The sequence below is a fragment of the Doryrhamphus excisus genome, chromosome 11 (assembly GCF_030265055.1).
Source record: "Doryrhamphus excisus isolate RoL2022-K1 chromosome 11, RoL_Dexc_1.0, whole genome shotgun sequence".
NCBI lineage: Eukaryota > Metazoa > Chordata > Actinopteri > Syngnathiformes > Syngnathidae > Doryrhamphus > Doryrhamphus excisus.
Genome location: NC_080476.1, coordinates 4,881,713 through 4,907,285, shown reverse-complemented (window position 1 = coordinate 4,907,285; position 25,573 = coordinate 4,881,713). Strand labels below are relative to the sequence as shown.

The 25,573-nt window shown below is 46.2% G+C and overlaps 5 protein-coding genes across 11 annotated transcripts; 3 read left to right on the top strand and 2 right to left on the bottom strand.

Annotated features, from left to right (window-relative positions):
- The first annotated feature begins 1,815 nt into the window (after positions 1–1,815).
- On the top strand, positions 1,816–3,902 carry LOC131138281 (fibroblast growth factor 13-like). Its single transcript, XM_058087085.1, has 5 exons — positions 1,816–2,103; positions 2,240–2,350; positions 2,437–2,540; positions 2,751–2,949; positions 3,211–3,902. Exons 1-5 carry the CDS (start codon positions 1,905–1,907, stop codon positions 3,345–3,347), a joined length of 750 nt encoding a protein of 249 aa, XP_057943068.1. The 5' UTR covers positions 1,816–1,904; the 3' UTR covers positions 3,348–3,902.
- LOC131138278 (actin filament-associated protein 1-like 1) lies at positions 3,902–12,453 on the bottom strand. Of its 4 annotated transcripts, none has more exons than XM_058087076.1 (19): positions 12,278–12,453; positions 9,267–9,395; positions 9,084–9,164; positions 8,921–9,009; positions 8,743–8,860; positions 8,580–8,672; positions 8,280–8,491; positions 8,023–8,202; positions 7,861–7,953; positions 7,433–7,538; positions 6,242–6,373; positions 5,927–6,141; positions 5,718–5,863; positions 5,592–5,655; positions 5,410–5,527; positions 5,173–5,334; positions 4,933–5,099; positions 4,720–4,845; positions 3,902–4,641 (listed from the first exon to the last, which is right to left on the bottom strand). In XM_058087076.1, the coding sequence occupies exons 1-19, from the start codon at positions 12,297–12,299 to the stop codon at positions 4,615–4,617; spliced, it is 2,280 nt and encodes a 759-aa protein (XP_057943059.1). In that variant the 5' UTR covers positions 12,300–12,453; the 3' UTR covers positions 3,902–4,614. The 4 variants fall into 4 exon arrangements, with proteins under 4 accessions (XP_057943059.1, XP_057943061.1, XP_057943062.1 ...); XM_058087078.1 differs by having other exon boundaries at positions 8,580–8,669; XM_058087079.1 differs by having other exon boundaries at positions 8,580–8,669; positions 8,921–9,006; positions 12,278–12,452.
- On the bottom strand, positions 12,363–25,192 carry LOC131138282 (uncharacterized). 2 transcript variants are annotated; one of them, XM_058087087.1, is made up of 3 exons: positions 24,273–25,192; positions 21,913–21,964; positions 12,363–12,506 (listed from the first exon to the last, which is right to left on the bottom strand). In XM_058087087.1, the coding sequence occupies exons 1-3, from the start codon at positions 24,380–24,382 to the stop codon at positions 12,378–12,380; spliced, it is 291 nt and encodes a 96-aa protein (XP_057943070.1). In that variant the 5' UTR covers positions 24,383–25,192; the 3' UTR covers positions 12,363–12,377. The 2 variants fall into 2 exon arrangements, with proteins under 2 accessions (XP_057943070.1, XP_057943069.1); XM_058087086.1 differs by lacking the exon at positions 12,363–12,506 and adding an exon at positions 19,752–20,557.
- On the top strand, positions 13,512–19,389 carry LOC131138279 (beta-2 adrenergic receptor-like). Of its 3 annotated transcripts, none has more exons than XM_058087083.1 (4): positions 13,512–13,672; positions 15,179–15,247; positions 15,402–15,705; positions 16,003–19,389. In XM_058087083.1, the coding sequence occupies exons 2-4, from the start codon at positions 15,217–15,219 to the stop codon at positions 16,937–16,939; spliced, it is 1,272 nt and encodes a 423-aa protein (XP_057943066.1). In that variant the 5' UTR covers positions 13,512–13,672; positions 15,179–15,216; the 3' UTR covers positions 16,940–19,389. The 3 variants fall into 3 exon arrangements, with proteins under 3 accessions (XP_057943066.1, XP_057943065.1, XP_057943064.1); XM_058087082.1 differs by having other exon boundaries at positions 15,067–15,247; positions 15,414–15,705; XM_058087081.1 differs by having other exon boundaries at positions 15,067–15,247.
- On the top strand, positions 22,200–25,573 carry ubtd2 (ubiquitin domain containing 2). Its single transcript, XM_058087084.1, has 3 exons — positions 22,200–22,376; positions 24,404–24,640; positions 24,715–25,573. The coding sequence occupies exons 1-3, from the start codon at positions 22,307–22,309 to the stop codon at positions 25,209–25,211; spliced, it is 804 nt and encodes a 267-aa protein (XP_057943067.1). The 5' UTR covers positions 22,200–22,306; the 3' UTR covers positions 25,212–25,573.

Genomic DNA, 25,573 nt, shown 5'->3' with positions numbered 1-25,573 from the left:
TGGTCGCCAGCCAGTCACAGGGCACATATAGACAAACAACCATTCACACTCACATTCATACCTATGGACAATTTGGAGTGGCCAATTAACCTAGCATGTTTTTGGAATGTGGGAGAAAACCGGAGTATCCGGAGAAAACCCACACATGCACGGGGAGAACATGCAAACTCCACACAGAGATGGCCAAGGGTGGAATTGAACTCGGGTCGGCCTGCATGCTCACCACTCATCTACCAACAATTCAAAACATAGGAAATATTTATATTTGATTTTTAGGAGTGAACATCCCTTGATTGTCATGAACATGCAAAACGTTCATGTGAAACTTTTTAGGGTGCTGAGTGTGATATATTTATCTGTGTGCTCAGCACTTTTAGATGTGCACTCTGCAAAGTGTGTGTAATGGAGGGGTGGTGCTCATCTCTGAGTATATGATATATAATGTGCTATTATGGGATGGATGTATGTGATTCATCTGGCAGACAAAGTCACTGAGAACATTCCGGGCTCCGTCTATTTTCTGCAGCCCCTCTATGTGTGTGTATGACAACCATGTTTAGGGTCAGTGGGGGAGTGTGCGGGGGGGGGCTAGGTGCTGTGATTTGGGAATGTGTGCTGCTGATGAATGATTGATGAAGCTGCTGAGGCTTTAATGGCCGCTAATGTTGTCTAATGGATCCAAAGCCTTGGAGACTCTCAACATCCGTCCTTCCTGCTACTTTGGTGGAGCACAGCAAACAGGAAGTGTCAAACACTCTGGAGCTCCATGGACGCAGCATGAGTTTCCCTCTACGCAGATCCACCTCAGGTAGGATGCTTGTGGGAAGAAAGTTAGGACGGCTATAGAGCAAGGCAGGAATGTTGATGATGTTCTAGAAGTTGGTGGCTCCCTTTTGGGCTGAGGAGGAAGGAGGGCAGAGTCGGTGCAGAATGCTCCTTCCTTCCTCTTTATGGAGGACAGAGTCAGAGCGGAGCATGTCCTCCTTGCTGCTGATCCAGCTAATGGCTCAGGAATGTCCTTATTACCTAAGGTCGTCCTGGCTGTCCAACCAGGAGACATCTGAGCAGATCCAGGACACACTGGACAGCCTGGGAACTTCTCGGTGTCCCTTTATGGAGACACATGGAGGGAAAGTCTGGATGGACGGATGTGGTCTGTGAGAAGTTGTCACACAGTCGTCCTGGACATGAAAGGCGGGTGGTGATTCTTCAATGATTATGTTGTCATAGCAACAGCTGAACACATGACGAACAGGAAGTTAGCAGGTTGTGTGTGTGTGTGTGTACGTCAGTGACCAGGTCATGACCTCAAGCGTGTTCGTCACTTTCTCCTGTCTCCCCGCCTCCTCTGTCATGCTGCATTCATCTTGTGTGTGTGTGGGGGGGCACGTGCGTGTGCGTGTGAGCTTCTTGCAGCACCTCTGCACCAAAACAACACAGCCCATCCCCCTCAAAGGTCCCCCCTCCATCTTTACTTCTCACACACGCACACACACACAGAGGGCTGCAGGTGGCATTTTTTTTATGAAAGGCGCTTTTTTTCATTGACAAACATCAGTGTGTTTCGATTGTGTGTGTGTGTGTGTGTTAGGGGGAATTGCGCAGCTGCAGTAGGCAACCCTCACAGACACACACACACACACACACACTCACACGCACACACCTGTTCAGAGGCTGTTGAGTCGCCATTCGGACCAGAAGTGGATCAGGACGTCCACCGGGCTGCGGGGCGTCGCCTTGTCTGCGTGGAAGAGGGAACAGGGGAGGGGGCGGCGGGATGGGGTCGTGGGGGTGGGGGCGTTTTTATCGGACGCATTTGATGACTTTTTTGGACTTGAGGACCTGACGTGTGACGTGAACGCCCCTCACCAACCCACCCCCCCCTTTCTCTTTCTGGGGGGGTCATGTCGCGCGCGGCCGCCATCGCCAGCTCGCTCATCCGCCAGAAGCGGCAGGCGCGTGAACGCGAGAAGGCGACCACGTGCCGCGGTGGCGGGAGTCCGAGCAAGGGCGCCAACGAGCACGAGTCCAGCCCGCTGAGCGTCTTCTCGCGTGTCAAGTTGTTTGGCTCGAGGAAGAAGAGGAAGAGGAGGCGACCACCAGGTGTGACGTCATCATCATCTGTGTGAAGGGGGCGTGGCACTTCATCATCATCTTCATGCTTCACGTATTGTTGTAAACGGCATGTGATCCCGTGAGTGCCTGTGTTTATAATGGCCGTCTCCCAAACCCCCCACAGAGCCCCAGCTGAAGGGCATTGTGACGCGGCTGTGCAGTCGTCATGGCTACCAGCTGCTGATGGAGCCTGATGGAAGCGTCCATGGCACCAAAGAAGAAGACAGCGCCTACGGTACATAACACAAACTTACAGCAGCCTATTCATTTTGTGTGTGCGTGTGTGTGTGTCCAGAGCTCATCGTGTGTGTGTTTCTATAGCCGTGTTCAACCTGATCCCTGTGGGTCTTCGTGTGGTGGCCATCCAGGGGGTCCAAAGTAAACTGTACCTGGCCATGAACAGCGAGGGCTTCCTCTACACTTCTGTACGACATCACACATTCACATACAGAAGAAATATTCACACATCACATTTTAAAAAATGGTTCCATTTCTTGGGTCAACCAGCCTAGCATCCTCAGCCACTTGATATTCTAGGGAGGAGCTGGTTGCCATAGAGACACAGGAATAAGGAAATGCAAATATCACTGCAGTCTTCATTTGCAGGTCACATGACTTGACGCTTGTGTCCACAGGAGCACTTCACCCCCGAGTGCAAGTTCAAGGAGTCGGTGTTTGAGAACTACTATGTAACCTACTCGTCCATGCTGTACCGCCAGCAGGCGTCCGGCCGGGCCTGGTACCTGGGCCTCAACAAGGAGGGCGCTATCATGAAGGGCAACCACGTGAAGAAGAACAAAGCTGCAGCACACTTCATACCCAAACCTCTCAAAGGTAAAGTGGACACAGCCACTCCATTAGGCACACCATTCAATGACAGCATTCGTGACTTAGTGTACCTTATCAACTGGCCATTTTTGTCTTTAGGGGCACCCTGTATTGTACAATGCACAGTATATGTTAAGCTAGTCTTTAAACTTCAAAATCAATGGAATTCTTGCTACAGCACAGAAAAAGTCATATGTTAGCTCCTTCACTTCAGCCATAAAAAAATGAATAGGGTTCTTCCTTGTTTGTGTGTGTGTGTGTGTGCAGTGGCCATGTACAGAGAGCCGTCCCTCCACGACCTGACAGAGCTGTCACGCTCGGGCAGCGCAACGCCCACAAAAAGTCGCAGCGCTTCAGCTATACTTAACGGCGGGAAGACGCCCAGCAGCAATGACCTATCCTAGCTCCCTGGATTCATCCTGCCCTCCACCATGCACACACACACACACACACACACAGATCTCAGGCTGACACACCCGCCCGTCAGGCCGGCAAAAGGAAGTGGGAGGAGTTTGAAGGAGCCACTGTGATGTAAATAGAGGAGAGACAATCAAAGTTGACTCAGTTGAGAGTCGCACACTCTGACTGTTAGCACAACCAAAAAGTCTGCTTGGAAACCGCGCCATGACGGCCATGTTTACACTGAAGTTCCTTGTACACGTACGAGGTCATGACCTTTGCTTGCATGCATGCGTGCGTGCATGTTTGTCCTTTTGAATAAGTTGTCTCAAAACACTTTAGCAGGTCTTGTTTCTTGTTCTTGTTGCATGGGCGCTTGCTGACCTCTGCTTTCTGTAGCAGCATGCTTTCTGCTCGCACACGCTCTTCCACCAGAGGGTGCTAGAGAACCAATAGGGCCAAACCACAACACTAGTGATTGGACCAATAGGAAGCAGCGGAACATGAATGGACCAATGGGAGCACACTTTGTTTGGACTGAATAAACTTTCTAGACAAGTCTCTGTTGATAAAGTATTTATGTTAAAGTTGTGTAACACAAAGTAAAACAGTATATAAAGTGCAACAGTAGAAACAACATTAATAAGAAGTAAGCGAGACAATTTGTTTACAAATTGTGTGTGAATGCTGAAGAGCAGCTGAAATGAAATCCTGTTTAGAAAATATGGAATAACGGGGTGGAATTTTGAGCCAATTGGGAATGTGTAAAGCTCAATAGTCCAAAAGTAGTGTATTTCTAGGTGTGAATGCTTTGAATTGGGAACTTTTCATTTTCAATGGGAATTCTGTTGTGGAAAATGAGGGAGTTTTTTTGGAAATGATAACCTTTGTGACCGGAATGAGCTGAACTTGTTTGGTTTGAATTGGTTGGAAAAAAAAAAAACAGGAAGCGGTTGAGCAGGACGTAATAGGAAAAATAAATAAATAGAAGAAAGAAAATGCTCTTCAGTATTCACACAGTAACAATAATAGTCATAACAATAATAATAACTTACAACTTTTGCTTTTCCATTAAATCAAATCAGTGGAGGTGGCCGCTGTGCGTGCTCACATGCACTGTCAGTGCCAGTCACTTTGGTTTCCGAATGATATGTCGATGAGCTGGGGGGGAGGGGCCTCTACGTGTGACTCCACCTAACCTACCAAACACGCAAAGTGTCCCCTCGTCCTCTTTGTCTTTTCCTTTTGTCCGCATCCTCCATCTTTTAGCGTCTATGTGCACGTCTTTGACTCCCACTCCTGGAAAACACCACCCAGGTGAGGAAGGTGTCCTCATGCGCCACACGCACACGCACGAACACACACACACAAACTGACCTTTGCCTTTTGCATGACATTACCCTTGGAGGAGGCGTAAAGCGACGGAGGTCGTTTGCGGAGCTCGGACGCTGAATTGACGGGAATGATGTCATTGTAAACTTTGTCCAACTTGCTGCCCTGCGTCTGCACACGCACACACACACACACACACACACATCTACATGAAAATGTTTGCCAACGGATGGTTGAAACAGAAATTGAAATTTCTACCTTGGCGCTGACAGTGGCGTTGGTGGGTGGAGCTAGTTGACCCCTGGCCAGTGACTTGTTGAGGTTGTCTTTGACTTCAGTCAGTCGGAGCTCAAGCTCCACCCTCTCCTCCTCCTTTTGCTTACATAGTGCCTCCAGCTGAGCCAGCCGCCGCTCGACCACACCATCTGAATGAACAAACATACACACTGGGTACCGTTACCAGCACAACTGTGGGCGGGGCTTTGCCTAGTTACTCACCTGTCACGCCGCTTGTCTTCAGGTCCTTCTTCTCCCTGCGGAGGGAAATGAGGGCGTGTCTGAGTTGCTCCTTCTGCCCCTCTAGCTCTTCCTGCTGCATCAGGTAGCGTCTGGCGTCCTCCTCTGCCCGCAGTTTCCCATAGCGTCCGTACTGGTTGACGTCTGGCAGGAAAAATGGCAGAACATCAAGAAACCTCAACATGGCCGGACAAGCAGACAAAGAAGGCGGTCCCTCACTGGAGGCGTGTCTCTTGATGGCAGCCTGTTGCTCTGTCTTCTCAGAGTCCCTACTGGAAAAGGAGGCATGGCGTCTCACCTGGCCACCTCTGGCCCTGCCCTCCTCCTCCTCCTCATCCTGCAGGTATACGTAGACATCAAGCGTGTGGCTGAGAACAAGCTGAGGCAGAAGGCGACCTCACCTCCACACTTTCATAAACCTCATCATATGTGCTGGAGTCTCCGGTGGCGGCGGACGTGGCCCACCTGGGGCAGAGCAATCATTAGATGGGATAAGTACAAAGGCAGGACAGGACAGGAAGTCTCACAGGAAGGAGTGTCTGGCAGCATGGCGTATGTCCGTCAGCGTGTCCACGTCGATGTAGTCGTAGTGAAGCTCCTCAGGTAGCGTGGCGTTGCCCGTTTCGGCAAACAGGACGCCCAGCCAGCGCCCCAATGTCTCAGAGCAGCTGGCCTGATAAGCAGCCACACACAAGCGTGAGCGTGACACTCAACACTGATGATGTCATACGTTTACCTCCAAGGACGCTAGCTCTGCGCTTCCCTGCAGGATGCGGAAGGAAAAGGGATGTTTGGGGCCACACCCTCCCGGGACCACCTCACTCCCTCTCAGGGGAACCACCATTACAGGGGGCCGCTGGTCGCCGGGGTCCCTCTGCAGGTAGAGACTTCCTGCTCGCACCGCGCACCAGCGATCCTTCCAAACTCCGCCCACACACACGCTCAGATAGCCTGGGGGGGGGGGGGGGGGGGGGGGGGGGGGCATTCACACGATGGCAGACATATTTGGACTGCTGAGGTCAACGGCTCAAAGTTGCACACTGAGGCTCACCACAGCGAGGGTTGTCATGGTGACCAGACGGCGCCTTGCGTTTGGAGAAGGTAATGATTTGGTTGATCTTCTTCCCGGCTGCTCGGCTCATCGATCCTGTCAGTTCTGAAAAGGCGCCCCGTTTTCCTTTGGCTGAAATCAAATATTGTGATGGACAATCAAATCCAACTTATCTCATTTGTCTTTTACTATTGAACCTGAGTGAGAGTGTGTGTGTGTGTTCAGCCTTGGTGACCTCATTTCCTGCCAATGTCCTGTGTTGTCAGTGAGACACAATTGTAGGAAGAAGACAGGAAGGACGTCACATCTCACTTAGTATCGCTCCTTCACTCCGTAAACACGAGACAGAACACAATGCCTAACCTTAGTAAGGAAACTAATCATAACAAACTTACTATTACTGATTATGTGATACACTCAAGTGTAGCCTGATGCATGTTCAAATGAAATTAAACCATTATCTCAAGGACCCAATCAAAACCTTGATTACTACGTTACTCATTATAATAACCCTAACCATAGTACCTACCTACCGATAACTAGGTACTTTTGTACCTGTTTTGTTTCCTGGTTCAGTCTGTACAGTACCGATAAATAGGTATTATCAGTTTCCCAATAGTATTTTCACATTGGGATGGGGATGTAAAAACATAACAGCGACTCACCTTATTAACTACAACTAGTTACTGCTCATAACCACTACCTTAACTACGAGGACCGGATCATAACAATTGCTAACCTTATTTATTACAACTAATCACAGCAACCACTAAACTTATTAACTACAAGGACCAGATCAAAACAATCATTAGCCTTATTAACTGCAACCAATCATAACCACTAACCTTATTAACTATGAGTAACTGATCATAACAGTGATTGGCTGGTGACCAGTCCAAGGTGTACCCCGCCTCTGGCTTGAAGACTGGCTGGGATAGGCTCCAGCATGCCCGCTACCCTCGTGAGGATAAGCGGTACAAAAAAAGGATGGATGGACAGTTACTGATCATAACAAGCACAAATGTTAAAGAGAACTAATTATAACAACCACTAACCTTAAAAATAAGATATGAATTGCATGAACTATTCCTTATTTGCCCGCTTGGGGGTAATGTGTTAATGTTGTGCATAGCAATCACTAACAAGACATGTATCAATCGCTGATATTATTACTTGACAATGTAAACCCACTCAGTGTGTCGCCAGCATTCCGTCCTGACCCAGGTCCTGGTCCATGTGTGGCTGGTTGACAATCTGCTGTTGGTCCGCTGTCCGAGTCCGACGTCTGCCTGTCAGCCTGCAGCAGTTGAGGCAGAGTTAACCTTGAAAACTCACATTGTTGAAAGAACCTCCTGTTTCCGACAGTAATGAAGCGGGTGATGAGAGTGTGTGTCCTTACGACCCACATCATGCACACCATCATCTGGTGTCATATTAGTTGAGGTGTGTGTGTAGGGGTGGGACACAGGCCAGGGAAGAACCAAACAAATGTTAACAATAATTGATATTGTACCGTGTGGTATGTTTCCTTCTGTTAAATTCTCAGTGACCTGAGCAAGAATATACTCAGGAGATAGTGGTGCTTGGTTTTTGGTGTGCTTTTGTATTTGTGTAGTCACCTTGTCCAGCTCCAGCTTTCTGTCAACTACGGGAGAGGTGGATCCACTCAGGCCGTCAATGTTGCCACAATGGCTGCCAGCATCTTGCACCACCTGCATACGCAAATATCAACAGATGACAACACAACACTTGTTGTGCCGCCACACACAATGCAACAGTACTTTGAGCCATCGTTGGGCTTGCTCTTTGCTCTGCACAGCCAGAACCAGAACCTCTCCACCCGGCAGGGAAAAGCGCAGCTCGTGTCTCTTTTTGCGGCCCTCCTTGTTGACATAGATGACTTTGCACAGGTTGAGGGGGAGCTCTGTATGGGGCGTGCTCTCCTTGATGCTCTTGTAGCACTAAACACACACACACAGAATGTGAAGCAAACAAAAACAAGTAATTGTACACATTGATACACAAAGGTATATCTCACCTGCAGTTTGTTGTCTCGAACCACCACCAGCTGTTTGGCCCACTGGCCAAAGCGCTTCTTCCGCGACAAGAAAGCACATATTCTGCAGTCCCGGACCGGCCCATCTGGACTCTCATCAGCGGTCCATCTCTGGGAAGGACCCCGTGCTTTGGCCTCCTCTTCCTCCTCCTCGTACGACTCATAGGAGCTGCTCAAAGCGTCTGAGTCGTTATCTGAGCACAGTGAGAGCACAGGTCATTCTTCCTTGAGGGAATCCCACTGTTTTCCAGACATTAGCACCAGGAATTCTGGCAGACTGACAGGAGTTTTTGGGAGGCCCACTGATCCTAGTGGTTGGGTAGTTGTTGTCTGCATCTTCATAGTAGGCGTCTTCCTCTGAGTTCCTGGAAGCTGCTGGAGAACGTACACACCGTTACATCACACTGTGTGTGTGCGTGTGTTTGTGTGTGGGAGGAGAACCTACGGTCCATGTTGGTGGTGAAGTACTGGGGGGCAGAGCCTGAATGAAGAGGAACGGCCTCCTCGTAGTAGTCCTCAGGGAGGGGAGTGGCAGGCAGTGGAGGGGGCGTATCAGTGGGCCTCTGAGGACATGAGATGAGAGTGTGAGCGCACACTTGACAATGAATAAGTGCAACACTCACCGATTTATCTGGAAGCGTCTCCTCCTCTTCCTCCGTGTGCTCCCTCTGCTGGACAGGGGAGGTGCTGAGCGCCTGGAGATCACAGTCTGCTAGGACAACAAACGTGACATCCTCAGAACTTTTCTCAGTCCTCGGGACAGGAGAAGACGCTCCTAGGACTCACCAAAGTGGTCAAACAAAGACTCGACAAAGCTGGTGCCGTTGCCATAGAGACAGCTGTTCATGTAAACATCAGATTTGCCGACTGAGGAGGAGACCATGAAGCACATGTGAGCATCTACTTTCTCCATCATACCACAAAGTGTGGAAAATCACTTCTTTGTGGTGACGATTGTTTTTAACTGACCTGACACCTGCAGCGCATCCAGGATGTTGCGTACGGACGCCATCTTGTCTGCTGTGGCTGGGCTGATGCTTTCGTGATCCAACATCTTCAGCAGAGCACCGAGTTCGCTGACCAGACGCTCCACCACATCTGTGGGAGAACATTGTGTCACCATTTACTTTGACAATCAATTGAACAGCATTCTGTAGCAAATACTTTAAACCAGTAGTCACCAATGTTTTTTCTTGTGAGAGCTACTTTTACAATGCTACTTTTAACATTTTTTAAGAGCTTATTTCAACCCAAACAAAGTGAATATGCTTGTTTTACCAGAATGTTGACAAAATGCTATCTACAACTCAACTTTCGTATTCTATTTCTTTCTCGTGTTCTCACATTATTCACTGAAAACCTAAATGAAAAACAGACCTGTGGTCATGGGGGGGCTAATTGGTGCCTGAGGGCATGGCGTTGGTGACAGATAATGTTACATAGTATTTTGTTGTTTAGATCTTCTCCTTGGAGTGTGGACATGTTTGTTGCTTTGGAATGTTTTTGTCCTCATGTCAAACATCCTGTGTGTGTTGAGGTTTGACCCTGAACACACACACACACACACACACACACATCCGGCTTGCTTAGAACTGATGAAGGCAGAGGATGGATGGGGTCAGTGGGGATGGGGTGGGGGGTGTTCATTCAGGAAAACAAGGCAAAGTCAAGAAGTACATTGAATTGTTCTAGAAATGCACAAAGTGATGAAGAGGAGGTTGGCTGCCCTTCCTGAGGGCAACTTTTGTTTGTCTCACACACACACAAACACGCGTGCACACACGTGTGTGTGCACAAGAAGCACTGACTCAGTTGGAGTTTGGAGTTGATCATTAAGATGATAACAAGAAAAAGCAGAAAAAGTACTTTGGTTTAAAAAAAAGTCTTCAAATTGTTTTCAAATACTACTTAATCCCCTTTATTTATTTTCTTTTGTTAATGGAAAAACATTTGTGGTCTTACATTTTATTTGTATAAGAAGTATATGCACCGGATCACCTACTAGTAAGTTTGGATATACAGTATAATCCTCCATCTTGGCAGTCAAATTCATTCATTCATTCATTCATTCAGCAGAGCATACAAATATCTTTGACTTGTTTGCAAATCTAGCTATAGCCGGCACCACTGTTTGCGTATTTCAATAAAGTTTTTTTCCCTGTCTAAGAAAGAAACACAGTGACAAGCAACTTGCAGGTCAGGCACGACCACAATCCTTTAGGATGAAGTGAGTACTGCAAGTGCCTCCTGCACAACATTTCTCTGTATTTGATTGTCCTATTAGCAAGAAAATAATGTCACTTACATAATAGACAGGGGTTGTAGAAAGTCATGTTTCTGCAACACTGTATTATTGCCCCGAGATTGGCTGGCAACCAGTCCATGGTGTACTCCGCCTCTCTCCCGAAGACAGCTGAGATAGGTTCCAGCATACATAGAAAATGGGTGGATGTATGATTGGCGAAATGTTGACAAACACAAACGGGCAGGCGTCATGGTCCAATTCAGTGTACTCACTGAGTTCACTCAGATGGTAGATAGGGCTTGCGCACTAAACTTTTATTGAAGAATATCTTACTTTTTTACTTACTAATTATTGAAATTCTACAGAAAATGTATTCATAATAAAGTTCAATGGACAAATACTATGTATTTTATGCTATCATGATGGGTGTTTTTTTTATTACAGATTTTTTTTTAGGCATGTAAGGCTCTCCTCCCCTGACTGCACGTCACTGATACAAATATTATTTTATAAGATTCAGAGTCAGTAATATGAAAATATGAAGACGTCAACATGGAACGATTTAGAGAGGCACTGCGGTAGCAGACCTCCTGGGTGCTGATGACCAACTGGACGGACACATGCACACACACACACACACACACACACACACACACACACACACACACACACACAATAGTCTATTGTTTTCAGAGCAGAATTAGACTCAAAGGAACTCAAAGAGAAAACAACTCACACTCAGAGCCAAAAAAGGGGTGTGGCATAACACAGCTGCATTATCTCTCTTAGCAGCCATTCATGCATCCAGCAGCTGTGTGTGTGTGTGTGTGTGTGTGTGTCTGGGCGAGCAGCTATGTGACTTGTGTGTTAGTTTCCCAATGATGTGAAGTCATGTGACTTTATCACATTCTCTTGACTTGTCCCAAGAACTTTCTCCATGTCTGGTTGTGGCTCACTGTCGTTGTCTCCAGGGACCCGCAGGCTGAGGATCAGCTGCGCTGCAAGCTTGTGGTCGGCCACACCCACACAGCAAGCTTTGTAACCCCCCATTGCACACACACGCACACACACACACACACACACACACACACACACACACACACACAGTCATAAGACTTCATCCATGCGACTTTCATTTAGTGATATATTTTTTATGTTTGAAACAGTTTGTGATGAAGCAGCTTCTCAAACATTTGCATGCTTCACCATTTTCAAGGTCAAAGGTCAGGTTCCATCCATTCTTCTGAGACAAAAAGTTGTCACTCACAATATTTTCCATGCGTTGCCATGGCAACACAAACAGGTCTCTGCACTATATATATATCTTTAGCAAAATTCTGTAGCGGAGGCTGGGGGGGGCTCTGACTATGACATCAAGGCATCAACAACATACAGCCTGTTCTCGCATCCACATACAGTATTGTGTTCCATTTCGTTTCTATCTCCTACTGCTTTCAACATGGCTCGTTTTCATCTCATGACGTAATTCTACCCGCCTGCCAATATGACGTCACTCCCTTGGCGTAAAGGTGGATGAGCACAGCGTCATTCCTCAATGAAACTCATTTTAACGACATTATTTTCTTGGGTAATGCTGAGAGACATTCACACGTTGTTGCTTTAAGGTTTAATGGTTGTACGTGTGTGCTACAGTCAACACAACTAGCCACTAGCTTGTAGCTTAAGTTCAAACTTAAGCTAACTTGGTTGTAAGTGTGTACTCTTAAAAACTCACCGCTTTGGCGTTCGGAGTCCATGCTGCCAAAATGTCCGTGAGTTTGGTCTTTCCCTCCACTCTGCTTTCCGGCGAAGGACTTCCTGTTGTTTCATTCAAGTTACGTTTCGTCAGGGTGGACTGCAGAGACAGCGGCCGGACTGAAGGAGCCTTCCTGCGGCCACAGAGGCTCAGTGACCGCCGGATGGAGGGCGGGCTCCACGGCCACGGCCTGGGTCCTAGCGCCGCACTACAACAGCAAAGACACTGTCTCTTTAAGAATCCTGGACCACTGTCTTACATCCTGTATAGATGTTGGCGTAGACATAATGTACACATTATTGAGATACTCTTGACATACAGGTATTTTTAGATGTTAATATACAAAATAAAGTGCAATTATTTTTTTAGTTGATTTAATTAGGACAGCACATATTAATCAACACATGAGCAAAAGCATCACAGTAAATATGGCAGAATTGGCTGCAACAGCTACATTTCATCTGTCACCCTAAGGCAAGCACCATAAAACACACATTTATAAATAACACCATAAAAAGATAAAACATATATGAGCTGGTAGTGCATTCCATGACTGTGTGCCTCTGATAAAAACAACCGTTTGGCTAAATTTAGTCCTACGTCGTTATATGTTACAGTCACCCCCGATTAATTATCTAGTATTGGCTCAATTGTTAGTGTTCTTCTGGATAAAAACCTATCATGGTGGAGGGGCGAGTCCATTCAGAACCTTATAGACAAAACAGACAACCAATAACATCTGATAGTTGTCCAATATTGATAAAATACTTATATAGCTGGCACTTGTAATGAGCATATTTTTCATCATGAATGCATATCACTGGTCATACAGTATGTGTGTTTGTGTCCCTGCAGTCTGACTCTGTTCAGGTCCATGGGGAGGTGCTGTTGCCCTCGGACAGCTACACACACACACACGCACGTAGATTGGAGCAAGCCTACAGAGGGTGGGATTCTGGAACAGGAAGTACTTGTCACACTTTTGTTTCACACTTCCAGCACACCATAACGTTAATTTGATGGCAACTCACACTGGGTCAAAGGTCATCAGATTTCACACAGACTTTTGGCCTCATTGAGCCAGGTCAAAGGTGAGTGCTGCTGCATACTGACAACCATCCTGTGCTGTGATTGGCTACTTTCTACTTGTGATGTCATCGGGCTGGCATATAAAAAGCGTGAGGGGCTGTCATTGCCTCACTGGGCCGGTGTGTGTGTGGGGGAGTTGCGGGTAGAATGAAATAAACACATGCACACAAGTTAGAGGTACACCAGCATGTGAGAGGACAGGCTGCACACAAAGTTTATCATGAAACTTTTATGTTGGGGATTCGAAAGTTTCGGGAATCACAACGCTGAGGACGCAACATGGAGGTAGGCCCACCCGGATGCCCACGCATAGTAGCCAGTAATGTATGTGTACATATGCAAATAGTACACACATATGCAGTGTGTACGATATGCACATGTATAGCAGTGCAAGTCATACCTTGTACATGTTTTCACCACTGAAACCAACCTGTCAGAGGCCTTCCTTTCATCTTTTTTTAACCGAAATTGATTGTGTGGCTTGTAATGAATTATGTGTTTCCTGTCTGACACCTGCTACAGAACGTGCACGTGCATTAGTGTGTTTGTACGTGCACTCCCACCAATGTGTTTGTGCCGTCATCCACATGTAACTGTGTGGATGTGAAGAGCTTGCGATCTTCCAAATATTTAGACATTTATTCTAGACAAGAATCACTCATGTGCTTTGCTGATGACGTTGGTGTGTGCGCGTGTGTTTGTGTGTGTCCAGTATTGATCGTGTCACTGAGGATGGGGGTCAGTAGGCTGCAGCAGCATGCATAAAAGATGTGTGTGTAGGCGCCACGCTTCATTAAAGTCCTTATGAAAGATTGATTTTGGGAGCAGTGAATATTCCATCCAAAGCATCCAGTAGTGACGGACGTCTTTGCCGCACTCAGCACTTTCTTTCCTTCTCAGCAATGTTCCAATGGAAAATGACAAAACACTTTGCTCATTGAGCAAGTAAACACGCCTGAATCAAAGCGCCTGTTGACGCATTGGCAGCGTTTGGATTGTTGTGGAATAACGCCAAAAAACACACACACACACGCAGAATGTTGCATATTAAAAGTAGAACTTAAGGTTGTCATCTTTTACCAACATAGTGCTTCATGTCAGACATGAAAGAATTAATATGACAAAATCCCTCGTCAATATACAATATTAATGCGCTGATTAAGGTCACATCTGTGACCAGCTGACCCCATCTGGCTCCATCGACTCAGCCATACATCTGCCCTGCAGCCACATATTACAATCTTGGGTTGACCTACACACACCGCCACTAATTGATGAGAGCAGTGTGGACACCTTTCACAACATCGTTCATTCATCAGTCATTGTGATTGGCTGACATGTAAGGTAGCGCCACCTGTTGCTCAGCTGTGCAATGTGTGGGTTTTCACCCTCCAGCATGCTGCAAATAAGCCCGCATGATGATGGTGCTGCAAAGACACTTTAGGGTCACATTTACATGCTGGACAAATGCACTCTGTGTCTGCTGGCCGTGCACAGTCCAGGGGCATGCACGTAGCTCCACCCTTCCTGCTGCAGCGGTTGGCAGTGGAACCGTAAGCTCACTGTCTACACACTTGTGCAGAAACAGCAACACAACAAATATGAACTGTTAGTGATATACTGTACACTACAGTTCATATTCCATGTATATATGATATATCCATTCCTTCATTTTGTAGGTCACGGAGGTGACAGGCTATAGAGAGGATGAAAGCATTTCAGCCACTCCAGCTGACCAGTCAGTCTCCAGCAATTCATCTTTGCCACCTAATTGGTCATCTCCATCTTCAGAGTACGGTGATACTGAGGTGGTCCTACTGGGCGCCGCTATGGCCATTCTGGTGGTGGCCATCGTCTTTGGTGAGTTCACTTATTGATTGATGGATGAATGGACTTATGATAGATTGGACTGTTGATAGATTCATATAGATATGTATGGATGGACGCATTAATTGGAAGAAGATGCATGATGAATGGATGGTTGAACGGATAAATGGATTGATTGATCAGATAGATCGGTGTCCAGGTAACGTGCTGGTGATCAGCGCCATCTTGCGCTTCCGCCGGCTGCAGACGGTCACCAACCTCTTCATTGCCTCGCTGGCGGTGGCCGACCTCATTATGGGCATGGCCGTGGTTCCGTTTGGGTCCATCTATATCCTGCTGGGATCCTGGCATTTTGGGAACTTCTTGTGCGAATTCTGGACGGCCACAGATGTGCTGTGCGTTACGGCCAGCATTGAGACGCTGTGTGTGATCGCTTTGGATCGCTACCTCGCCATCACCTCGCCTCTTCGCTATCCAACACTGCTCACCAGGTTGGTCCGGTCCGTGTGAGACTGAAATGACTTCCTCTATGTTTGAATGTTAATGGACGCGGATACAAGACATGCTTGTGCTGCTGCTGCTAAAAGTGCTGATGTCACACTTTTCCACATCCTACTTTGGGAGCGGCACTGCAGGAAATGATGAAGCTGTTAAAAAGTCCAAATCAACAGTGTTTTCACTGCTCAACTAATAAAGTGTGACTGGTCAACAAGAACACACCGTGAAGTACACACAGCTGTCCAGTTCATTAGGTTTAAAGGTTTTTTCATTGTCCTCTTTGGTCTCAGGGGGCGGGCCTTGGCGGCCATTGTGGGCGTATGGGTGGTGGCCTCCCTCATCTCCTTCCTGCCTATCCACCTGAAGCTGTGGTTGTCACATGATGAGGAGGCGCTACGCTGTCTGGCCAACGAGCAGTGCTGCGACTTCAACACCAACGCGGCGTATGCCGTGTCCTCCTCAGTGATCTCCTTCTACCTGCCGCTGGTGCTCATGATCTTCCTCTACTCGCGCGTCTTCCAGGAGGCCCGGAAGCAGCTAAAGAAGATCAAAGGACGGGAGAGACACCTCCACCAGCTGTGTCACGAGTCCCAGGCGCCCCCTTGTGAAGACAACCCAGCTCTGGAGCCGCTCAGGGCGGAGGACAGGATGAACCTGGAGGAGACGACGGGAGTGGCCGAAGAGGACATGCAAGCGAAGATAGAGAAAGAAGGCTGCAGCTCAAAACGAGTGAAGCTGAGCCTGAAGGAACACAAGGCATTGAGGACTCTGGGAATCATCATGGGAACGTTCACCCTCTGCTGGCTTCCTTTCTTCATCCTCAACATCCTCATCAGCTTCATCAACCTTGGAGACATCAAACTGCTCTTCAGGCTCCTGAATTGGCTAGGATACTCCAACTCTGCTTTCAACCCACTCATTTACTGCCGCAGCCCCGACTTCAGAGACGCCTTCAAGGAGATCCTCTGCCTGCGGGGCGGACCATGCCGGAAAGGGCCGGGTACGGGTCAAAGATACAGCAGGTCGAGATGCCCCAAGCCCTCGTGCACGGCAAAAGGGAAGGCGGCAGGTGCAGTGAGTGGGGGTGAGATCAAGCCCTGCAGCTGGCTGAACCAAGCGTCCTCCACGGGGAAGGTTCTGGAACTGTCTCCAGTATCCTTCAGCGGATGCCAAGCAAACTTTTCTAACAGCGAGAGCTGTGAGGAGACATTGCCTTCTCTGGCTTGACTGGGGGGGGCAAGGAAGACCCCAGGAGAAAGGGCCAGGTTTACCTCTCATTTTGTATTTCCTTCCATCCTTCATTCATCCACTGTCAACACAATTGGTCCCAAAAACACTGCAGCTGTACCACTTCTGGTACCCTTCCATTGGGTGGTGGAGAAGCTAAAGGGCAGTGTCTGATTGGTGGACAGAGAATGGTCAAGAAGACATAAAACAATTGTTTACCGTGTTGTACTGATGTTGCATCATTCTTTTAGGTTATTTCTGTCACTCGTGATATTACCTTGTCTATTTATTTGATTTCTATGCTGAAAGTGACGTCAAGATATTACATGACTTTACAAAATGGAATGTTCAACATGTGCATGAAACAAAAGCAGTACATTGGCATTAAGAGCTGCAGCCTGAGAACTTGCACGTGTCACATTCACACACAGTGCGTGTGTGTGTCTGCGTGTGTGTGTGTGTGTGCGTGCATGAAAGAAATGACAAGAGGCAGCAGGTGCATGTGTTCACACTATCAGTTACTCTCGATGTGCTACTATCATCTACACTGACTCCACACACGCACACTAGGTCAGCTGTATGTACCTATTTGTGTGCTGGTGCAGCCGACTTGAAATGGTATCAGAATTCAATAATCCTGCAACACTCCAGCAATCAGAATCTGCACGTTTATTATCTTACCAGCTTCACATGCATCCATGTATTGCAGAGTAACATGCGCCAATATTACAAGCCCCACTGGCCAAACAAATGGCCAGAACAAAAACAATTACAGTGGAACCTGAAAAATATATGCCTCAGTTTGCGTACATCATCCAGTTAGCCTATGTTATGAATAAACTGCATTATCACAAAACATCATTGTTGGCAGCTTTCTCACACATGGAAACAGAAACCGGAAGTCACGTGTCTACCTAGTTCTTTGTCTAAAAAATGTCAACAAATGTCCAAGTACATATAAATTACAAAGAAAGAGATAAAGAGAGAGAGAGAGAAAATGAACGTTCAAGGTTACTTTCACCTTGATGTTGCCAAAGACAAGATGTGGCAGTGACACGGACACCACTTGCTGGTTTTGCCATGAGTTTTTTTTTTTTAATTCAATAGTGTTTCTCACCTTCTTTATCAACTTTCTCTGACTCCCTATAACAGCTCCCTGTGATGTCACAGTGAGCCGGACTTCCTTATATGGTCATTCCCAAATACAAGCTGTCGCCCTGCCCTCCCCCGCTCTACTGCACTGTGAGGATTTCACGTTAGGGCGTTAGAGTGTGACCAATCAAAGCGCAGTAGGCATACCCGGGAGGCAGGCCGTGGGTACAATAAATTAAAAACAAACTGTTTTGGAAATACAGCTGGTATAGGTGCAGATTCTGGAAGATCTATAAAGCTTTCTGTGCGAGTTATCGTGTGTAGCTGCTCTATAGGAGTCAACACGGCCAAAAAAATGAGCATAATAGGTCTCCTTTAAACTAAATGGTAAATCTATAACTAAACCTTAATGTTTATTCTTAAATCTAAATACAAATGTTACAAATAAATCATAAATCAGGCCAAAAATACAGACTCGCTGACCCATGAGTGACCTTGGCCCAGGGACAAGTTCAGGGCCAAGTTCGACATGCGTGGACGTATCCTAATTAAAATAAAATTGTCTATTGCATTGTCACCATTGGTGTGTGCATGTGTGATCAAGTAATACTTTAATTTGCATACAACTGACAAAAACTATTATGTATTTTATTAATGACGTTTTTCTTAGGTACGTACCTCATATGACTGCTCTATTTTTTAAGAGGCAACGAAGGAATACATTTGAAGGTACATTTGAATTATTTAATACTTATCTCAGGTTTAAAATGCAAACAATTATCTCAGGTACTGTAAGGAGTTCCACATCTTTCTCTGTCCGCCATGTGTGCTTTAATGCTCAACCTTCCTTGTGAACAGTTTTGAAAATAGTCCAGCGACCCTGATCCCGTCATGTCTTTTAGTGCACAGGAGAGGCTGGTTTGTGGTTGGGGGCTAGATCATGTAAACATTTGAAAATAACTTTAAAGACATATTGAATTCCATCTGATGTACTTTTGCTCCATTATCGTTATTGTTGTTAGTTGTACAGAGGTATGGTGGGTCTCAGTGCTTCTCAATTATTTTCTGCCCACCCCCCCAAAGGAACAGAAATGTTTTCACCCAAATGAAAGCCTCTTGCTCCATCCCCCAGGGGAGTCCGCCCCACTAATTGAGAAGCACTGCTGTAGAAGGAGATGCACAAGTGTACAAAAATCTAAGCTGTCTGAATGGATATGATGTTTTGTATTTGGTGTATTTATTATTTTTCAATTAGTCTTTTTTTATATACATACCTGCTTTTTAATTCAGGTTTTCAGTTAATAATGGGAAAAGACTAGAAATAAATGCATTGTGAAATACAGTTGTGGATACCAGCATTTTGTTGATGTTCTGGTAAAACAGCCATATCGGCTTTGTTTGGCTTGAAATAAGCTATTAAAATAAATGTTACAAAAATGAGTAGCTGCATTTTCAATATGTAAAACAAGAAAAAACCTTGGTGACCGCTAATATTGCCGGTAGTATATTTATACTGCATGTATGTGATCAGTATTGGTATCGGACGATTGCACTCATGGATAATTGGGATTGGTATCGGAGCATAAAACCCTGATCGGACCATCCCTAATAAAAACATATATCCATACCCATACCCATATATCCAATACTCTAAAATCATCAGCTGTACACACTACATTCTACTATCATCTTGACCTTCATTGAGAAAAGGAGACGCTTTTTTTCACCCCCTATTTAATTCAACATAACACAGCAGACGTCTTCGGGTAATATTCACCCATTACTTATGACCACAAACCCATCACCCATAATCTGAGACTCCTATAATACATTCCTATATTGGTATTCTCACCCTATGTAAAACAATATTTGTTTTTATATAAGTGCTCATTAGAACTGATACTGATACTCATACCCATACTGGTCCATTGAATCACGTCACCACACTAATCAATAATATAGATTTCCTTTATATTTCTGACATTCTCATCAAAATGTGTACTACCATGTTGCTGGGCAATAAACAGAATATTTTCATTGTTAAGGCCATAAAAAAACTGTTTAGGACAAATATGAGTTTTAATATTGTGATAGAAGAGTTTCAGCTAAAATAAAAGGAAAGGTATACAAAACTGTGGTGAGATCAGCCATGTTGTTTGGTCTAGAGACAGTGCCACTGAGGAAATTACAGGAAGCAGAACTGGAGGTAGCAGAGATGAGGATGCTGAGGTTCTCATTGGGAGTGACCAAGATGGATACGATCAGGAAGGAGTACATCAGAGGCACATTACATGCTAGAGGCCTTGGAGATAAAGTCAGAGAGGCCAGACTGAGATGGTTGGGACATGTCCAGAGGACAGATAGTGAATATATTGGTAGAAGGATGCTGCCAGGTAGGAGGCGTAGAGGAAGACCAAAGAGGACGTTTATGGATGTAGTCAAGGAGGACATGAGGGTAGTTGGTGTGAGAGAGACAGATGTAGAAGACAGGGTTGGATGGAGGAGATTGATTTGCTGGGGCGACCCCTGAAGGGAAAAGCCCAAAGAGAAAAATAAGTTTTAACATTATTAGAGCCGTGAAATAACACTATAAAACTCACTTTTATACTCCTGTTATTCTTTGTTTGCATTGCATTGTGCAGGCTATGGGATCTCTGCAGACGGCTGCCACTAGCATAGCAAGCTACCGAGCTAACTAGTTTGTGTTCACCGATTTACTTATTCTAAAACTTAGTAAAGTGTTTCAAATGGAGTGGGGAGGACGGACAAAGAAGCCAAAAACTTACCACTTCCACAAGGACTGAGAGGAGAACCTTTTTTTCCTCCCCACTGGCCATGACATGTTGGCTCGGCTCTGCTGGCTCAGTGGCCAGTCTCCATACAGTGCAGAAGGTAATGTAATCTAACGTTATGTCTCATAACATTACTGATGCCTCGTGTAAAGTATTTGATCCTTTCACGCGGTAAAGGCATTCTGGGTGACCTGAAACAGTATTTTTGGTTGTCTTATAATGCAAAGTAACTCACAGAAGTAATTCCACTTCGTCATTAAGTCTAGACAAGCCGGAAAATCCAAAACTTTGTTGTTTTGGTGTGTGACATGGCTTTGTCTGCATGTGTCCATTAACCAGCTCCACATATACAGTAGATGTGCCTTTTGTATTAGATAATTTTCACCCAGTAATACTGTACATTCCCATGTGGATGTGACTATATGGATAGTCCGGGATCCAACACTATGTATTAAAAAACTCAGGAGCATTCCTATATAGCCAGGACTTAAGATGATGATGTGTTGTTTAAATAGTTTAGCACATATTGACCTACATTGGATTTATTTTGGAGTCTTTAATGTTGAAAATTTATCATAGCATGTTAGCATGCTATGTTTGTTGTGATGTTTCAAGTCGGCCATTGTGTACAATTATTATCCACACACAGACACACAAAATGAAGATATTAATAATGTTTAACAGTGGGGATAGGGGGTCACCAGGCTGTGACAGAACAGTCAAACAATTAGCCAATTGTTGCAAATGTCATTGTGTCAAACTAATTACAAATGAATAATGTTTGTAGCCAAGATGAAAGTCCCCATCCCTCAATTAAATCGAATCACCTTCAAAACAAACATCAAGACGCCATCATCGCTGCCTGGCAGGAAGGAAGCTACAAAACACATAATGGTGACTATTGTGTGTGTGTGTGTGTGTGTGTTAAAAAGTGAGCAATTCATAACAAACATTCCTAGTCCAAGCAAAGGATTCCAATATTTCTTGTGTGTGTGTACTGATCCAGATAAGCTTTGCTCCATTCTAGCTAGACAAGCCTCAATGGAAAAATGCAAACAGTGACAGTGAGGTGCAAACTAAAATAGTCACCTGGCAGACTGGTGTCCTTGGTGGGGGGAGCACAATGGCGACACAGGAACAGCTGGAAAGACAAAAGGATCATCATAGATTGATTTGAGACAAAGCTGACATTAAACAGATCTTAAGTGTTGTCAGACTTCTTTCTTGTTTACTGTCAATCGTCTTTTTGGGTCACAGCCCCTCCCCCTGACGAGAAACCTAGCCGCAACGGGGGGCGGAGGAAATGGGGCGAGGGTGCAAGTCAAGGAAGCGAGGGTTGCAAGTCAAGGAAGCGAGGGAGCAGGACAGAGGAAAAGGGGACGGGGACGGGGACGGGAGCGGGGATAGCTAGCTCATGTAGCCCTTGGCCGCGTACCGGTGGGTGGGCGAGCTACCCTGCTCGGGCTGCTGCGCCGAACTATCCATGGGTGGCTGTGTGGGGAGCCACCATGACTCCTCGGGCAGTTTGAACGAGAACTCTGACGGAACCGGAGGTAATCACTGGCTTCTGCATGGGGCCTACGCGATTCGGTTTGTAGAGGAGGGGGTTCTTTTGGGCTATTTGGACTGTCTGGTAGCGCACTTCCTTTTATTAGCGAACCAGACGGAGTTACAGACAGAACACCCCCGCATTGCCACCCCCTCACTGCTTAGCTTCAAAGCCGGAACTGACTTCTTGTCTGACCGCCACTGACCGACCGACTGACTGTCTGACATCTGCCTTTGTTCACCAGCCTGCTAGCTCGTTCGCCTACCAGTTGGTTAGCAGGCTAGCTAGTTAGCCTGCTGGCTAGCTGCTTACCTTCCCCGTGTAGTTTGGCTAAGAGAAACCACACCGTTAGCTCTCCATTAAGCTTCAATGCAAACTTCGAGTTAGCGGCGACTTGTCTATTTAAACCCGTTCAAAGTGTGTAGATGATTTACAGTGTTTAAATGTAAACGTCTACTATGCAACGAGGCCTCAAGACTGCTTTCTGCTCATCAAAGACGTCTGATGATGAGGATGCTACTTTTACGAGATGGAGACACCGGTGTAGTTTTGTGAAGTGGAGTCAGTCAGTTACTTGCCTACAAGTACATCAGTGGTTTCAAACTTTTCCCACCTAGTGGTGTATAATAAAATGAGCGAATTTAATCATTCTATTAAGTTAGATGTAAAGTACATGTGCTAATATGTTTTACACCCTTTGTGGTTAGCATGAGCCCAGTACAGTAGTGCCACTTTGCTGTGGTTCCACTTGAGTAGCTACTCGTAGCTACACTGTAAGGATGAGTGGGGCACTGACACACCCGAGTCAACATAAATGATGCAATGGTGCTATTGGTGCTAAAATGTATGCAAATGTTCTGTTGTAGATATGCTAATAAGTTATATACAGTATATTTATTTTATAAATAAATATATCGTATACTGGTTAGCGAGCAGGCCACACATGTAGGAGACCCTAGTTCGATTCCACCCTCAGGCATCTCTGTGTGGAGTTTGCATGTTCTCCCCGTGCATGCGTGGGTCTTCTCCAGGGACTCTGTTTTCCTCCCCTTCCAAAATCATGCTAGGTTAATTGGTGACTCTAAATTGTCCATAGGTATGAATGTGAGTGTGAATGGTTGTCTATATGTGCCCTGTGATGGGCTGTGACTGGCTGGTGATCAGTCCAAGGTGTACCCCGCTTCTTTCCCGAAGACAGTTGGGATAGGCTCAGCATGCCCGTCAGCAGTGTCGCAAAATTTTTTAATTAGTAAAATCACGTCTGTGATTAATTCTCTCTGATAAAGCATGACATGAACTTTAATTTGATACATTATTCACTTCTACCCCAAACATTAAAAAAGTCAGAGCAGATTTATACCGGAAAATAGTGCCTTCGGTCCCTATTGAGACAAGACGAAAGCTGTGATCGACCCATGGCAAGTAGCCATTTACATTGTTTTGATAGTATATGTCTCACACTGCAGTGTAGCAGTGTTACAAAACCCATATTTTAGCATAAACAAATCTGCAGACACCTTGCCTTCTTAAGTACATCCGCATGGACTCTCCTACACAGTGCCAGATTTTACTTACTTACTGTAAGTAAAATACTGTTAATTAACACAGACATAAACAGGAACAGTAATATTAATATCTAGCATTTCACCTTTTTTTGTTATATTATGTCTTTTTGGTCTTTTTTTCCCCTCCATTTTTGCAGTTAGATTTGTAGGGTTTTTTTCTTGCACTGTATATTTAGATTGTTCTGTGAGTCGATAAATGGTCTCTGAGTGTTCTAACAAGTTCTTCAAGCTATGGTTTTGAGCCAGTGGAGCATCACAAGGTGATGCTTTTGGTGATGAATCGTTTAGCTGTGTTATTGTTACAACATGTATCCAACATTGACGTATTTACTTACAAGAGGAGCCGCAGCCCATTTAGGCAGCAAATGTTTGGAGCGCTGCTGGTTGTATGGTGAAGTGTCTTACGACTGCATTGATGGAGCATGGTGGTTTTGAGTTTGACCATTGACGGATGATCTCCTTCCAGTGACACTTGGGCGGAACCAGCCTTTAAAGAGGGAGCGTCCCAAATGGAAGAGCGACTATCCAATGACCGAGGGCCAGCTGCGCAGCAAGAGGGATGAGTTCTGGGACACTGCGCCAGCCTTTGAGGGCCGCAAGGAGATCTGGGATGCGTTGCATGCAGCCGCCAGCGCCTTCGAGAGCCACGACCATCAGCTGGCCCAGGCAATCCTGGACGGCGCCAGCATCACTCTGCCGCACGGTCAGTGTTTAGCCCTGACACAACACCCGCAATGCATCGGATTTGTCACATGAATTGACTGTGTTCTACCTCAGGAGCTCTAACGGAATGTTACGACGAGCTGGGGAACCGCTACCAACTGCCCGTCTACTGCCTGTCCCCGCCAGTCAACATGATCGAGGAGCGCTGGGACGAACCCGATGGTTCTGACGCGGACTCTGGCACCGCAGACGCCTCTGCGGGCGGCGACCCTGGCTCCGCTGGGGAGTGCCAGCTGCGGCTGCGCCTCTCCACGGGTCGGGATCTCCGGCTTCCGGTGCGTTCTGTAGATACGGTGGGCATGATGAAACGGCGTCTCCAAAGCCAGGAGGGCGTGCCCGCCACCGCTCAGCGCTGGTTCTTCTCAGGTCGGCCGCTGACGGACAGACTGCGTTTAGACCAGCTCAACATCTCGCGAGACTACGTGGTGCAGGTCATCCTCAGCCAGCCGCCGCAGCCACCACTGCCTTCAACGCCGGCGCACACGGCTGAGACATTTGGCTCTGGCCAGGAAGAGGAGCTGCAGCAGGAACCCATGCCTGTGGAGAATTAGCTCCGCCCAGTCGGTCAGTATTTCGGTGGAACTCTGAAGAAAAAAAAACTATTTGCTCTTGAAAGGTTTCTATGGAAACCAAACAGAACCTTTGTCACTGGCAACGTGGACTCTTTATGAGGCGTGTAGTAGCTCATCGTGCTAACGTGGCAAGACTGATGCAGCTGGATTAGATGCTTTATATCCCGCTACAATCACTCTATCATGGTTGAGAGTGTGTTTGTGTGCGTATGTGTGTTCTGGTACATGATGAAGACACATCGTCATCCTCCATTACCTTCAGCAACAGGAGGATACAGCTGCATATTTTGATTGAAAATGAAATCTTTTTTAATTAAAATGAATCTTTGTTTCTAATTTTG